This window comes from Amblyraja radiata, unplaced genomic scaffold, assembly GCF_010909765.2.
Source record: "Amblyraja radiata isolate CabotCenter1 unplaced genomic scaffold, sAmbRad1.1.pri scaffold_725_ctg1, whole genome shotgun sequence".
In the NCBI taxonomy this organism is placed as follows: Eukaryota; Metazoa; Chordata; class Chondrichthyes; order Rajiformes; family Rajidae; genus Amblyraja; species Amblyraja radiata.
Window position 1 is genome coordinate 8,965 of NW_022630742.1, and position 13,139 is coordinate 22,103.

Genomic DNA, 13,139 nt, shown 5'->3' on the forward strand with positions numbered 1-13,139 from the left:
CACCCTCTTTCCACAGCTATTTTTAAATTAATAGAATTATGGTCACAGCTCTCAAAGTGTACCCCCACTGATATTTCAGTCATTTGCCAAGAGGAGGTTGAGTGTTGCCTTTATGGATGTGGAGAGTATCCATACTCATCCTTTCCTTAATGTGGTTCTAACCTGAATCTATATTCTTACCTGAGTAGGGACCACTTCTCCTTGGATAATGTTGAGGATGGCAATGTAACAGTGGTTAGTTTGCCTGTCTCTGCCAGTGGACACCATCACATTCTTTGGTTGCAACAGTCTTCGCATGACATCCAGGACTGTAGTTTTACGTATACTTGCCACCTGAGGACAAAAGATGCGCTAGTTTTAAAAATTAGAGAGTTGTAATTATCTATCCCTCCCTTTGAACAAAAGTAGCATAGAATCAGTGAACAGAATTAGAGCCAAAACTAACTAGATTCTCATTAAATAAGGCAAACATATCTGGTGTTGGTTTTTGATGGTTTATCATTGTAATATACAGTGCCCTCCATAATGTTTGGGACAAAGACCCATCATTTATTTATTTGCCTCTGTACACCACAATTTGAGATTTGTAATAGTAAAAAATCACATGATTAAAATGCATATTGTCAGATTTTATTAAAAGACCATTTTTATACATTTTGGTTTCACCATGTAGAAATTACAGCTGAGTTTAAACATAGTCCCCCATTTCAGGGCACCATAATGTTTGGGACATAAGGCTTCACAGGTGTTTGTAATTGCCCAGGTGTGTTTAAATGCCTCCTTAAAGCAGGTAGAGAGCTCTCAGCACCGAGTCTTTCCTCCAGTCTTTCCATCACATTTGGAAACTTTTATTACTGTTTATCAACATGAGGACCAAAGTTGTACCACTGAAAGTCAAATAACCCATTATAAGACTGAGAAACAAGATGACAACTGATAGAGACATCAAGCAAACCTTAGGCTTACCAAAATCAACTGTTTGAAACATCATTAAGAAGAAAGAGAGCACTGGTGAGCTCACTAATCGCAAAGGGACTGGCAGGCCAAGGAAGACCTCCACAGCTAATGACAGATTAATTCTCTATATCATTAAGAAAAATCCCCAAACACCTGTCCGACAGATCAGAACCACTCTTCAGGAGTCAGGTGTGGATTTATCAATGACCACTGTCCGCAGAAGACTTCGTGAACAGAAATACAGAGGCTGCACTGCAAGATGAAACCACTGGTTAGCCACAAAAATAGGATGGCCATGTTACAGTTTGCCAAGAAGTACTTAAAAGAGCAACTACAGTTCTGGAAAAAGATCTTGTGGACAGATGAGACGAAGATTAACTTATCAGAGAGATGGCAAGAATGAAGTATGGAGGAGAGAAGGAACTGCCCAAGATCCAAAGCATAACACCTCATCTGTGAAACACGGTGGTGGGGGTGTTATGGCCTGGGAAAACTGGCTGCTGAAGGTACTGGCTCACTTATCTTCATTGATGATACAACTGCTGATGGTAGTAGCATAATGAATTCTGAAGTGTATAGACACATCCTATCTGCTCATGTTCAAACAAATGCCTCAAAACTCATTGGGCGGCGGTTCATTCTACAGCAAGACAATGATCTCGAACATACTGCTAAAGTATCAAAGTAATTTTTCAAAGCTAAAAAATGGTCAATTCTTGAGTGGCCGTCAATCACCCGATCTGAACCCAATTGAACATGCCTTTTATATGCTGAAGAGAGAACTGAAGGGTACTAGCCCCCAAAACAAGCATGCGCTAAAGATGGCTGCAATACAGGCCTGGCAGTGCATCACCAGAGAAGACACCCAGCAACTGGTGATGTCCATGTATCGCAGACTTCAAGCAGTCATTGCATGCAAAGGATATGCAACAAAGTACTAAACATGACTACTTTCATTTACATGACACTGCTGTGTCCCAAACATTATGGTGCCCTGAAATGGGAGGACTATGTATAAACACTGCTGTAATTTCTATATGGTGAAACCAAAATGTATTAAAATGGCCTTTATTAAAATCTGACAATGTGCACTTAAACCACATGTGATTTTTTCAATTACAAATCTCAAATTGTGGAGTATAGGGGCAAATAAATAAATGATGGGTCTTTATCCCAAACATTATTAGGAAAAGGGGAGATGGAAAAGTAGGCATGCAGGTGCAGCAGGCAGTGAAGAAAGCAAATGGTATGTTAGCATTCATAGCAAAAGGATTTGAGTATAGGAGCAGGGAGGTTCTACTGCAGTTGCACAGGGTCTTGGTGAGACCACACCTGGAGTATTTCGTACAGTTTTGGTCTCCAAATCTGATTAAGGACATTAATGCCATAGAGGGAGTGCAGAGATGGTTCACCAGACTGATTCCTGGCATGTCAGGACTTTCATATGAAGAAAGACTGGATAGACTCAGCTTATACTCGTTAGAATTTAGGAGATTGAGGGGGGATCTTATAGAAACTTAGAAAATTCTTAAGGGGTTGGACAGGCTAGATGCAGGAAGATTGTTCCCGATGTTGGGGAAGTCCAGGACAAGGGGTCACAGCTTAAGGATAAGAGGGAAATCCTTTAAGACCGAGATGAGAAAAACATTTTTCACACAGAGAGTGGCGAATCTCTGGAACTCTCTGCCACAGAAGGTAGTTGAGGCCAGTTCATTTAGTTGCGGCCAGTTGATTGGCTATATTTAAGAGGGAGTTAGATGTGGCCCTTGTGGCTAAAGGGATCAGGGGGTATGGAGAGAAGGCAGGTATGGGATACTGAGTTGGATGATCAGCCATGATCATATTGAATGGCGGTGCAGGCTCGAAGGGCCGAATGGCCTACTCCTGCACCTATTTTCTATGTATCTATGTATTATGGAGGGCACGGTATATTGAGATACAGTGGACTGCTATGTTTGCGCACTATCTGATCAAGTCATATTAGTACTAGCAAGACATAAACAAGGACAACAGGCAACACAAATACCAGAGTACATGCATTAAGGTGTTAGAGTTACAATGAAATTTCCAAGGTCCACAATGAGATAGGTTGGAAGATCAGTACTGCACCCTATCTTATGGGAGGACCATTCACTAGTCTGATATTGTCATAGCTTACACGGTTACCATTTGCTATCAGGATTGCTTGAACATAACCTATATAAATGCATGCACAAGCCCCTCAGACCACCATCTTAATCAGAAGTAGGATGAGCACAGAAATCGTCCAGCTCAGTGGCACAGCTGGTAAAACAGCTGCCTTGCAGCACTAGTGATTCAAGGTCGATCCTGACCTCGGGTGCTGTCTGTGTGGAGTTTGCATGTTCTCATCGGTTTAAGATGAAGGGGGAAAGATTTTATAGGAATCTGAGGGGTCACTTTTTCACACAAAAGGTAGGTGTATGGAACAAGCTTTTGGAGGAGGTAGTTGAGACAGGGATTATCGCTATGTTTAAGATGCAATTAGACAGGCACATGGACAGGACAGGTTTAGAGGGACGTGGGCTAAACGCAGGCAAGTGGGACTAGTGTAGATGGGACACATTGGTTTGTGTGGGCAAATTGGGCCAAAGGGCTTGTTTCCACACTGTATGATTCTACGACTCTAAACCAGTGATCTTCTCAGAATAGTGGAGCACATTGGCCCTCGAAGATACAAACCACTACAATGTTTCATGACAAACAAATTAATTGTTGTTACATCAAAACATAATTTAAGACATAACACGAATCACCACGTACTAATTGATCTGTCGTAAGCGGAGTATAGCCAGTCATGAGAAAATGAAGCCTTGGAGTGGGAATAAGGGAAGCAATCAGTCCAATTAGATCATTATTCATATAGCCTGGGTACCGGAGTGTGGTGGTACTTGCAGACATGATTGTGGACACCTATGAAAACAAATCACAAAACAAAGTCATACTGCAGCTAAAATCAATATATCCTCTATCATTAAAACTCATCAACACACTAGGTGAGTAAACCTAAACAGAAGCTGATCAAAGCTTTGGTGCTGGGAAGCAATAAATGGAAGCATAATTTATCAGTACAAACCCAAGAACAGAATTAGCTTGATCAGATCAAGGCTGCAAGATAATTCCAGCTGCCCATAAAACTGCATTTCAACATTAGATTACCCTCCATGAGAGCCCCTTCCCCGAGCTGTGCTTCCCACATTATAATGCCAAAGAACTAATGTGTTAGCCGTGCTTCCGATTACTTTTTCTTCTGACCCAAAAGGCCAGCAGCCGAAACGTTAAGCTGGGAAAGTCGGTGGGTGGCAGCAGTAACAATAGCAATAGACAATAGACAACAGGTGCAGGAGTAAGCCATTCATTCGGCTCTTCGAGCCAGCATCGCCTGTCATGGAGGGACATTGTATAAACACAGCTGTAATTTCTACATGGTGAAAATGTATAAAAATACCCTTTAATAAAATCTGACAATGCGCACTTTAACCACACTTGATTTTTTTCTATTACAAATCTCAAATTGTGGAGTACAGAGGCAAATAAATAAATGATGGGTCTTTTGTGTTATGGTTTAAAGGGGCAGAGTGCTTTGGGATGTGATTCTAGAGCAGAGGTCTCAGCAGCCAGGTCTGGAGGAGATAAGGGAGGAGGTGAGATTTTAATAAGGCAAAACAAAATATACACCCACTTCCAGTCCCAGGTCCCTCTCTCACCTCAGCCTTCCATGCATTTGTTGCTCAAATATTCCCTGTGGCCTTTGAACTCAGGAGGCTAAGGGGTGATCACATGAAGTTGTAGATATTATCGTCCATATAGTCTGAGCATTTGACAGCACTGGGCCTCTATTCGCCGGAGTTTAGAAAGTTGAGGGGGGACCTCATTGAAACTTACAGAATCCTGAAAGGCATAAATAGAGTGGATGTGGAAAGGATGTTTCCACCAGTTGGAAAGGTTAGGACCAGCGGTTATAGTCACAGAATTAAAGGGCACTTGTTTAGATACGAGGTGAGGAGGAACTTCTTTAGTCAGAGGGTAGTTAATCTGTGGAACTCATTGCCACAGAGGGCTGTGGAGGCTGGCAGTGGATATTTTTAAGGCAGAGAGAGACACATTCTTGATTAGAACAGGTGTCAAGGGTTATAGGGTGAAGGCAGGAAAATGGAATTAGGAGGCAGAGATCAGCCATGATTGAATGGCGGAGTGGTCTCAATGGGCCAAATGGTCTAATTCTACTCGTGTAACGTGAACTTTTACCCTAAGAAGGGAAATCAGGAACAAGAGGACTTAAGTTTAATGTGAAAGGGAAAAGATTGAATAGAAATCTGAGGGCAGCATTTTCACACAGAGGGTAGGTAAATAGAACAAGCTGCTCGAGGAGGTAGTTTAAGCTTCGATCGCCCCGACGGCCCCGACCACGGGATAATAAAGAGGAAGAAGTTAAAACTTTATTGCCTTCCATTATAGTGAGGAGAGTGGGAAATCCGCTGTGGTGGATGTTCATGTTAATTTTTATGTAGGTGTGTCTTGTTGCTTTTTTTAGTATGGCTGTATGGTAATATGAGTTTGACTGGACCTTAATTGGTACATCTGACAATAAACAGGCCTTTGAACATTGAACAGACATTTGGACAGGTACTTGGATAGGAAAGGCTTCCAGGGATATGGGCCACATACAGGCAGGTGGAACTATCGTAGATAGGAAATCTGGTCTGTACAGGCTAGTTGGGCAGAAGAGCCTGTTTCCATGCAGTATGACTGTAGGTCTGATTAGAGATAGCCAGTGAGCAGGGCAGTTTATATGGACTTCAGAAGACCATTGACAAGTTGCCATATGGTAGGCTAGCGTGGAAGGTTAGATCACATGGAATCCAAGGCAAGCTACACAATTGGATTCAAGATTGGCTTGGAGGAAGGAGTCAATGGGTAGTTTTGGTGTACAGTTTTTCTCATTGGAGGCCTGTGACCAGTGGAGTGATCCAGATGCCGGTGCTGTGTCCACTGTTGTTTGTTAGCTACATTACCAATATGGATGACAGTGTCGTTAACGTTGTTAGTGAATTTGTAGACTATGGTAATAACACCATAATTGTTCAGTCACATTCAGGGAGAGCATGGTGACACTGGAATTCTCCACCCTGGAGGTTAGATTGTTGGTGATAGAAGTCATAGATCAGTTTTTCAAAGATAGGGAATGGAAAGCAGCATGCAGTTGGCACAGAAGAAGAGTTGTGGTGTGGAGTAAATTGGCCATGGTCATATTAAATTACAGTGTGAGGAGACAGGTGGCCTACTCTTACTCTTGTCCCTTTTGTGTTATGGTTTAAAGGGGCAGAGTGCTTTGGGATGTGATTCTAGAGCAGAGGGTCTCAGCAGCCAGGTCTGGAGGAGATAAGGGAGGAGGTGAGATTTTAATGAGTAAGGCAAAACAAAATATACACCCCCTTCCAGTCCCAGGTCCCTCTCTCACCTCAGCCTTCCTTGCATTTGTTGCTCAAAGATTCCCTGTGGCCTTTCACAGACCTTGCCTCTGTCTCTGACATGTAGAGCCCAGTGTTTTCAGTCCATCTGCCAACTGTAACAAATGTGACATCAGTCAGGGGTACGACGGGGAAATAAAATTTGACTGTTAGAACTTTAATGGATGTTGGAATAAAATGGAGTCATGCAGCACCGCAAGTCAGCATTAATTTTCCCTCTCACATTCCCCTCTTGTGATTTTATAAACCTACATAAGGTCATCCCCTTAGCTCCTTTGCTCCATGGAAATCAATCCCAGCCTATCCAGCCTCTGCTTCTCACTCAAACCCTGGTAATCAATGGTAATCAATGTTGCATCTTTTCCAGTTTACTGACACCCTTCCTGTAGCAGGGTGACCACAACTGGACATATCCCAGCAGGTGTGGTCTCCTCGAGGTCTAGTACACTGAGACAGGACGCTGCAGAGTGAACCAGACATAGATGACCTCTTGGGCTGTTTGCACCCCCTGGCCTGGCTCCGTCTCCCAGCTCCAACCCCCTCCATGTCTCCCTCCTGCCTATTCCCCCTCCCCAGTTCAAATCCCCTTCCTCCTCTGCGTCTGCCTCACGTGTCCTCAACCCTCATCATCCCCTCTGCCCCTCCCCACGATCCTGTGCCCATCCCCCTGCCCCCTTCCTTGCTCTCTCCTCTGCCCCCTCCCTGCTGCCCTGCCCCAGACCCCCTCCCCTCCTGCCCCACTATCCCTCCCTCCCAACCGGCCTGTCCGCCCGCCCGCATCCCTCACTGCCCATCCTCGTTCCACCCACTCACCGCTCCCTCCCTCCTCATCTGCACCCCCTCTCCCCACCCCCTCACCCCATCACCTTCCCCATCCCCTCTCAACCCCCCCCCACCGCCCTTACCCCACAAGCCCACACCCCCACATCCTCCCCACCCCCTCTCACCCCACATCCCCCATCCACCCATCCCCCCACACCCACACCCCCACCCCACCCCCCCCCCCCACACCCCCCACACCCCACATCCCCCCACACCCCACATCCCCCCCACACCCCACATCCCCCCCACACCCCCATCCCCCCCACCCCACCATCCCCCCACCCCCACATCCCCCCCACACCCCCCACGCCCCCCCACACCCCCTCCCACCCCCCACCCCCCCTCCCCCCCCCCCCTCCCCTCCCCCCCCCCCCACCTCCCCCCCCCACCCCCCCCCCTTCCCCCCCCTCCCCCCCCCCCCCCACCCTCCCCCCCTCCCCACCCACTCCCCCCCCCGCCGCCCCCGCTCCCCCCCCCCCCCACCCCCCCCCACCCCCCCTGCCCCATCCCCCCCCATCACCCCCCCCCCCCCCCCTCCCCCCCCCCCCCCCCTCCCCTCCCCCCCCCCCTCCCCCCCCCCCCCCCCTCCCCCCCCCCCCCTCCCCGTCCCCCCCCCCCCCCTCCCCACCCCCCCACCCCCCCCCCCCCCCCACCTTCCCCCCCCACCCCCCCCCCCCCCCCCCCCTCGTGCCCACCCCGGCCCCCCACCCTCTCCCCCCCCCCCCACCCCCCCCCACCCCCCCCCCCCTCGATCCCCCCCCCCCCCCCCCGTCCCCCCCCTCCAACCCCCCCCCCTCCCCCCACACCCACCCTTTCCCACCCCCCCCGCCGCGTTCCCACCCCCCGCCCCCGCGGTGGCCCCCCCCCCCCCCCGCCCCCCCCCCCCCCCCCCCCCCTCCCCCCGGCCCCCCCCCCCTCCCCCCCCCCCCCCCGTCCGCCCCCCCCCCCCGCCCTCCCGCCCCCCCCCCCCCCCTCCCCCCCCCCCCCTCCACTCCCCCCCCTCAACCCTTCCTTCCCCCTCTCCCCCGCCCCCCCCCTCTCCTCACCCGCCCCCCGCCCCCCCCGACCCACCCCCCCCCCCCCCCCCCCCCCCCCCCCCCCCCCCGCACACCCCCCCACCACACCCCCCCCCCCACCCCACCCACCCCCCCCCCACCCCCTGCCGTCCCCCCCCGCCCCCCCCCCCCCCCCCCCCCCCGCCCCCCCCCCCCCGCCTCCCCCCCCCCCCCCCCCCCCCCCCCCCCCCCCCCCCCCCCCCCCCCCCCCCCCGGCCCCCGCCGCGGCCCCGCCCCCGCCCCCCCCCCACCCCCCCCCCCTCCCCCCCCCCCGCCCCCCCGCCCCCCCCCCCCCCCCCCCCCCGCGCCCCCCCCCCCCCCCCGCCCCCCCCCCCCCCCCCCCGGCCCCCCCCCGCCCCCACCCTCCCCCCCCCCCCTCCCGCGCCCACCCCCTGCCCCCCCCCTCCCCCCCCACAGCCGCCCCCTTCCCCACCCCCCCCCCACCCCCCCCCCTCCCCCCCCCGGTCCTCCCCCCCACCCCCCTCCCTCCTTCGCCTCTCGCCCCCCCCCCACCCCCCCCCTCCCCCCGCCCCCAACGACCCCCGGCCCACTCCCCCCCCCCCCCCCACCCCCCCCCCCCCCACCCCCCCCCCCCCCGGCCGCCCCCCCCCCCCCCCCCCCCACCCGGCCCCCGCCCCCCCACCCCTGCCCCCCCTCCCCCCCCCCCCCCCCCCCCCCGCCCCGCCCCCCCCACGATCCCCCTCGATCCCATCCCCTCCCCCCCCCCCCCCCCCCCCCCCCCCCCCCCTCCCCCCACCCCCCACACCCCACATCCCCCCCACACCCCCATTACCCCCCCTCCCCTTCCCTCACATCCCCAACACCCAACCTGTCCCCACCCACCTGAAGCGTCTCCGGACCCTCCTCTCCTTCCTCTCCCCCATCCTCCACTCTCTCTCTCTCTCTCTCTCTCTGCATCATCCACGCGGAGCTCGCGCTCTCCATCAAACATCACACAGCAGATCGGCGTCTCCATGACGGCGTCACGTAGGGCGGAGTTCGCGCTCCACCTGACGGCATGACGTAGGGCGGAGTTCGCGCTCCATCTGACGGCATGACGTATGGCGCGGCTCGCGCTCCACCTGACGGCATGACGTAGGGCGGGGCTTACGCTCCATCTGACGGCATGACGTAGGCCCCCGTCTCTACCTGACGCCGGCACGTCGAGCTCACGGCGAAACTTACAAAGGGGCTCGCGATCTCCCTGACGGCGTGACGTAATCAGGGGGTCGCGGTCCGTCTGACCACGAGACGTGACGTGTTGGGAATCCTGTGGTCTACCTGACGCGTGACGTAGAGGGAATCCCACCGGCTACTTGACGCGTGACGTAGAGGGAATCCCACGGGCTGCTTGACGTGTGACGTTCAGGGGAATCCCGTGGAGAGACCAGGGCCGGGGCTGAAGGCGGAGTCTGGGACCGAATGTCCATCAAAGAGCGGGGCTCTGTTCCCGGGGAAGGTCTCCGTTCCTCACAGAGAGCGGGGGGAGTGAGGAGAGGGGCAGAGGTGTAGTCTACGTGATACACAGGTATACGCCGTATACCCACTAAGAAAGCTCCAGCATTTCCGTATGCCCACTTAGAAATGCGCAATGACACGTATCAACTTGGATAGTGACCGAAGTTCTGTTTATTTTATGAATGAAAGTATGACAGTTCTGTCACAGCTCTGTCATACTTTCATTCATAAGTTCAACCTGTGCGCTGTGTCTCTGTCAGAGTCGCACTTTTCCTTGTCGGAAGTGGGAAAGTCCCGAGTTCCGAGTACAATGGAACGCAGCATTATAATAGCCATACAGAGGCTTCCGTCCATGGCCCGTGCCCGTGGTGACCGCCCGTGACCTAGACCTGTCAGTCGGCGCCGAGGTGATGTCCAGCGGCTCAACAGTAAATATGAAGCGGAAGCAACAAACTACCCTTAGCCATTTAAAAAAAAAAAACAAGCCTGCTGCTGCCTCGGACGACACCCCAGCAGTCACTAGGACGTTAGATGAAGAAGAGGGAACTACAGCGGAGCCTGATGCCAGCAGTGTATCGGGTAAGTGAAAGTCGTATACAAGTGAACTTTAGCAGATATTAAACTACTAGCTACTAGCTTATGAGATTTCCCAAACTGAATGAATACCACACATATATTCACTAAACGGCCTTGCTAGCTCAATCTTGTTGTAGTAAAGTAGTAAATAACGTAGTTATTACATATTTTACTGTGAGACGGTGAGTGTGTGTGTGCTGAATATCTCCTTGTTCCTTCTAGATGATAACTCATGGCCAGCCCTATGGACTGAGAGTCAGGCTAGGGAGTTTAAAAGCAGGCACTCTTGGTTAGAATGGAAGGACAGAAAGTTTGGTAAATATCAGCCAACTTGTAAAGCTGGTGTAAACACATGAAGTCAACTTTATGCAAATGAGAGTATAGCAGGTTTATTTTCATCTTAAAGATACATTAATTTCACTTTTATACAATTAAATTATAATGATATTGTCACAGTGAAGCTTATTTACAGTTCATTCAATTATTTTGAATAGATTCGTGTCCAGTTCAGAAGGTGTTATTGCTAATATAGATTCAAAAAAGACTACTTGTATGATGTTAATTAGTCATGTTTTTGTTTACTTCTAGGTTGTGCTATTTGCAGCTCAACAAAATCTACTGGCGTCTTAACAGAGAAAAGAATTTCCATATCTGAGGAGTGGGCGATGTTTAAGATCCAGTCATCAGGCTCAAGCAGACCAACAGCCCTGGCCTCCTTGAGAAACAAGATCAGACGGCATGAGATGTCCAGGGCACACGAAATAGCTCAGGATCTCACTGAAAAGGGTGGACAGGATTTACTTGGGAATCTTGTGAGAGCTGTGTCAGACACTGTGTTAGCTGAGACAAATGCTGTATTCAGAACAGCATATTATCTTGCCAAGATGAACCGACCTTTCTCTGACCATGACGATCTCATTGAGCTTCAGGAAAAAAACGGTGTCAACATGGGCACAAGTCTGCACTCAAGGTTCAGTTCAACAAAAATTGTGGAACACATAGCAAAAAAGATGCAGACAAAAATAGTTGACAGCATTGTGTCATCTTCAAGCAAGCTGTCTGTTCTCATTGATGAGGCAACTTCTCTCAGCCATAAATCAGCCATGATTGTCAATGTGAAGGCCTCTTTAGATGGAGCTACTGAATTTGTTTTTTTGGACCTGGTGGAGCTGGAAAGCCAGAGGGCAGAGTCCATAGAGAAAGCTCTATTAAACTGTTTGGACACTGCAGGCTTTAGTGAAGAGTGGCTTCAAAACAACTGGATCTCATTTGTTTCTGATGGAGCCAGTGTTATGTTAGGCAAAAACTCTGGTGTGGCAACCAGGCTGACTGCAAGGTACCCTAACCTCTTCACATGGCACTGTATGAACCACCGTCTAGAACTGGCTGTAAATGATGCTGTGGATGAGGTTCAGGCAGTCAACCACTTCAAAGTTTTCATGGACAAACTCCACAATCTCTACAGTCAGTCCAATAAAAATTCACGGGAACTTATGGAAGCAGCACAAGAAGTGGGCTCACAAGTCCTGAAGATTGGCTGAGTTTTAAACACCCGATGGGTTGCCAGCAGTTTCCGTTCTGTAAAGGCTGTGTGGAGGTCATACGAAGCACTTAACAGACACTTTGAGAATGCTGCAGGAGACCAAACAAGAAACGGCAAAGAGAGGCAAACCTACAGAGGCCTGGCATGTCGTATGCAAAGCAAGGAATTTCTTTGTGACCTTGGACTCATGTATGATGCACTATCTGAACTTTCAAACCTGTCCCAGCAATTACAGGCCCATTCAATCACACTTTTAAGAGCAGTACAGCTGCTGAAGCGCACCATCCGAGTGCTGGCATCATTTAAAGATTCTCCAGGAGAGAAATTGGAGGAAGCATTGAAAGCACAGGCTTTGGGACAGTTTGGATCAGTGTCCCTGGAGTCAAATGCTAAGCTCATGCCGATCAATACAAAGCAGTTCCTGCAAAGTCTGATCAACAACATGGAGAAGCGGCTCTCATTTAAGGATGAAATTCTTCATGATCTCAGCATTCTGGATTCAAGCACCTGGCCATCAACACCTGGCATACGGCACGGTGAGTCACAGGTAAAACGACTGTGCAGGCGATTCAATATTTGTCAAGAACAAGCTGTCAATGGAATGAGAGATTTCATTGAGCACCCAGAGAGTGAACCTGAATGCCTCAAACCACTCATCCACTGCATGCAGACCATCCCTTACAGCACTGCAGTGTGTGAAAGGGGCTTCAGTCTGATAAATATTGTGTACACAGACCAAAGATCTAGAATGTTGTTGTCTAGTGTCAGCAATCTGTAAGCCTTTTTGAGCCAAGCAAATATGTATCGACATGGTTACGAAGCCATCGCTCTGCCACGCAAGCAAGAAGGCAGAGCACACCTCAGATGCCTGAGTACAAGCAAATTTGGAAAGTTTTGTAAACTAGCAGGCTACTACATTTAAAGTGAAAACAATTGTTGACAAAATCCCTTTTAGTGTAATACAAACACTTTTCCATACCTGCTACAGTAGCAGGCACGGAAAAGTGTTTGTAATCCACTAAATATCCCTCATGTAACTGTGTATTCACGTTTGTTTGTTACTTTTTTACAATGAAGGGATTGTGGTGTTTGTTTTATTTTGCATGGGTCATGTGCCTTCCGCTGGTCGTTTTTGCGGATGTACTGTTTTTCTTCTCTGTTAAACACTGAACAGATGTTATTTGCATAGGACTTACTGTGATTGAAAACGTGTATTTTGTGATGCTGTGTGATTGCTGT

At 50.6% G+C, this 13,139-nt stretch overlaps 1 protein-coding gene across 1 annotated transcript; it reads left to right on the top strand.

Annotated features, from left to right (window-relative positions):
- Positions 1-10,191: 10,191 nt before the first annotated feature.
- kiaa1586 (KIAA1586 ortholog) lies at positions 10,192-11,898 on the top strand. Its single transcript, XM_033016986.1, has 2 exons — positions 10,192-10,360; positions 10,946-11,898. The coding sequence occupies exons 1-2, from the start codon at positions 10,192-10,194 to the stop codon at positions 11,896-11,898; spliced, it is 1,122 nt and encodes a 373-aa protein (XP_032872877.1).
- The last annotated feature ends 1,241 nt before the right edge of the window (positions 11,899-13,139 follow it).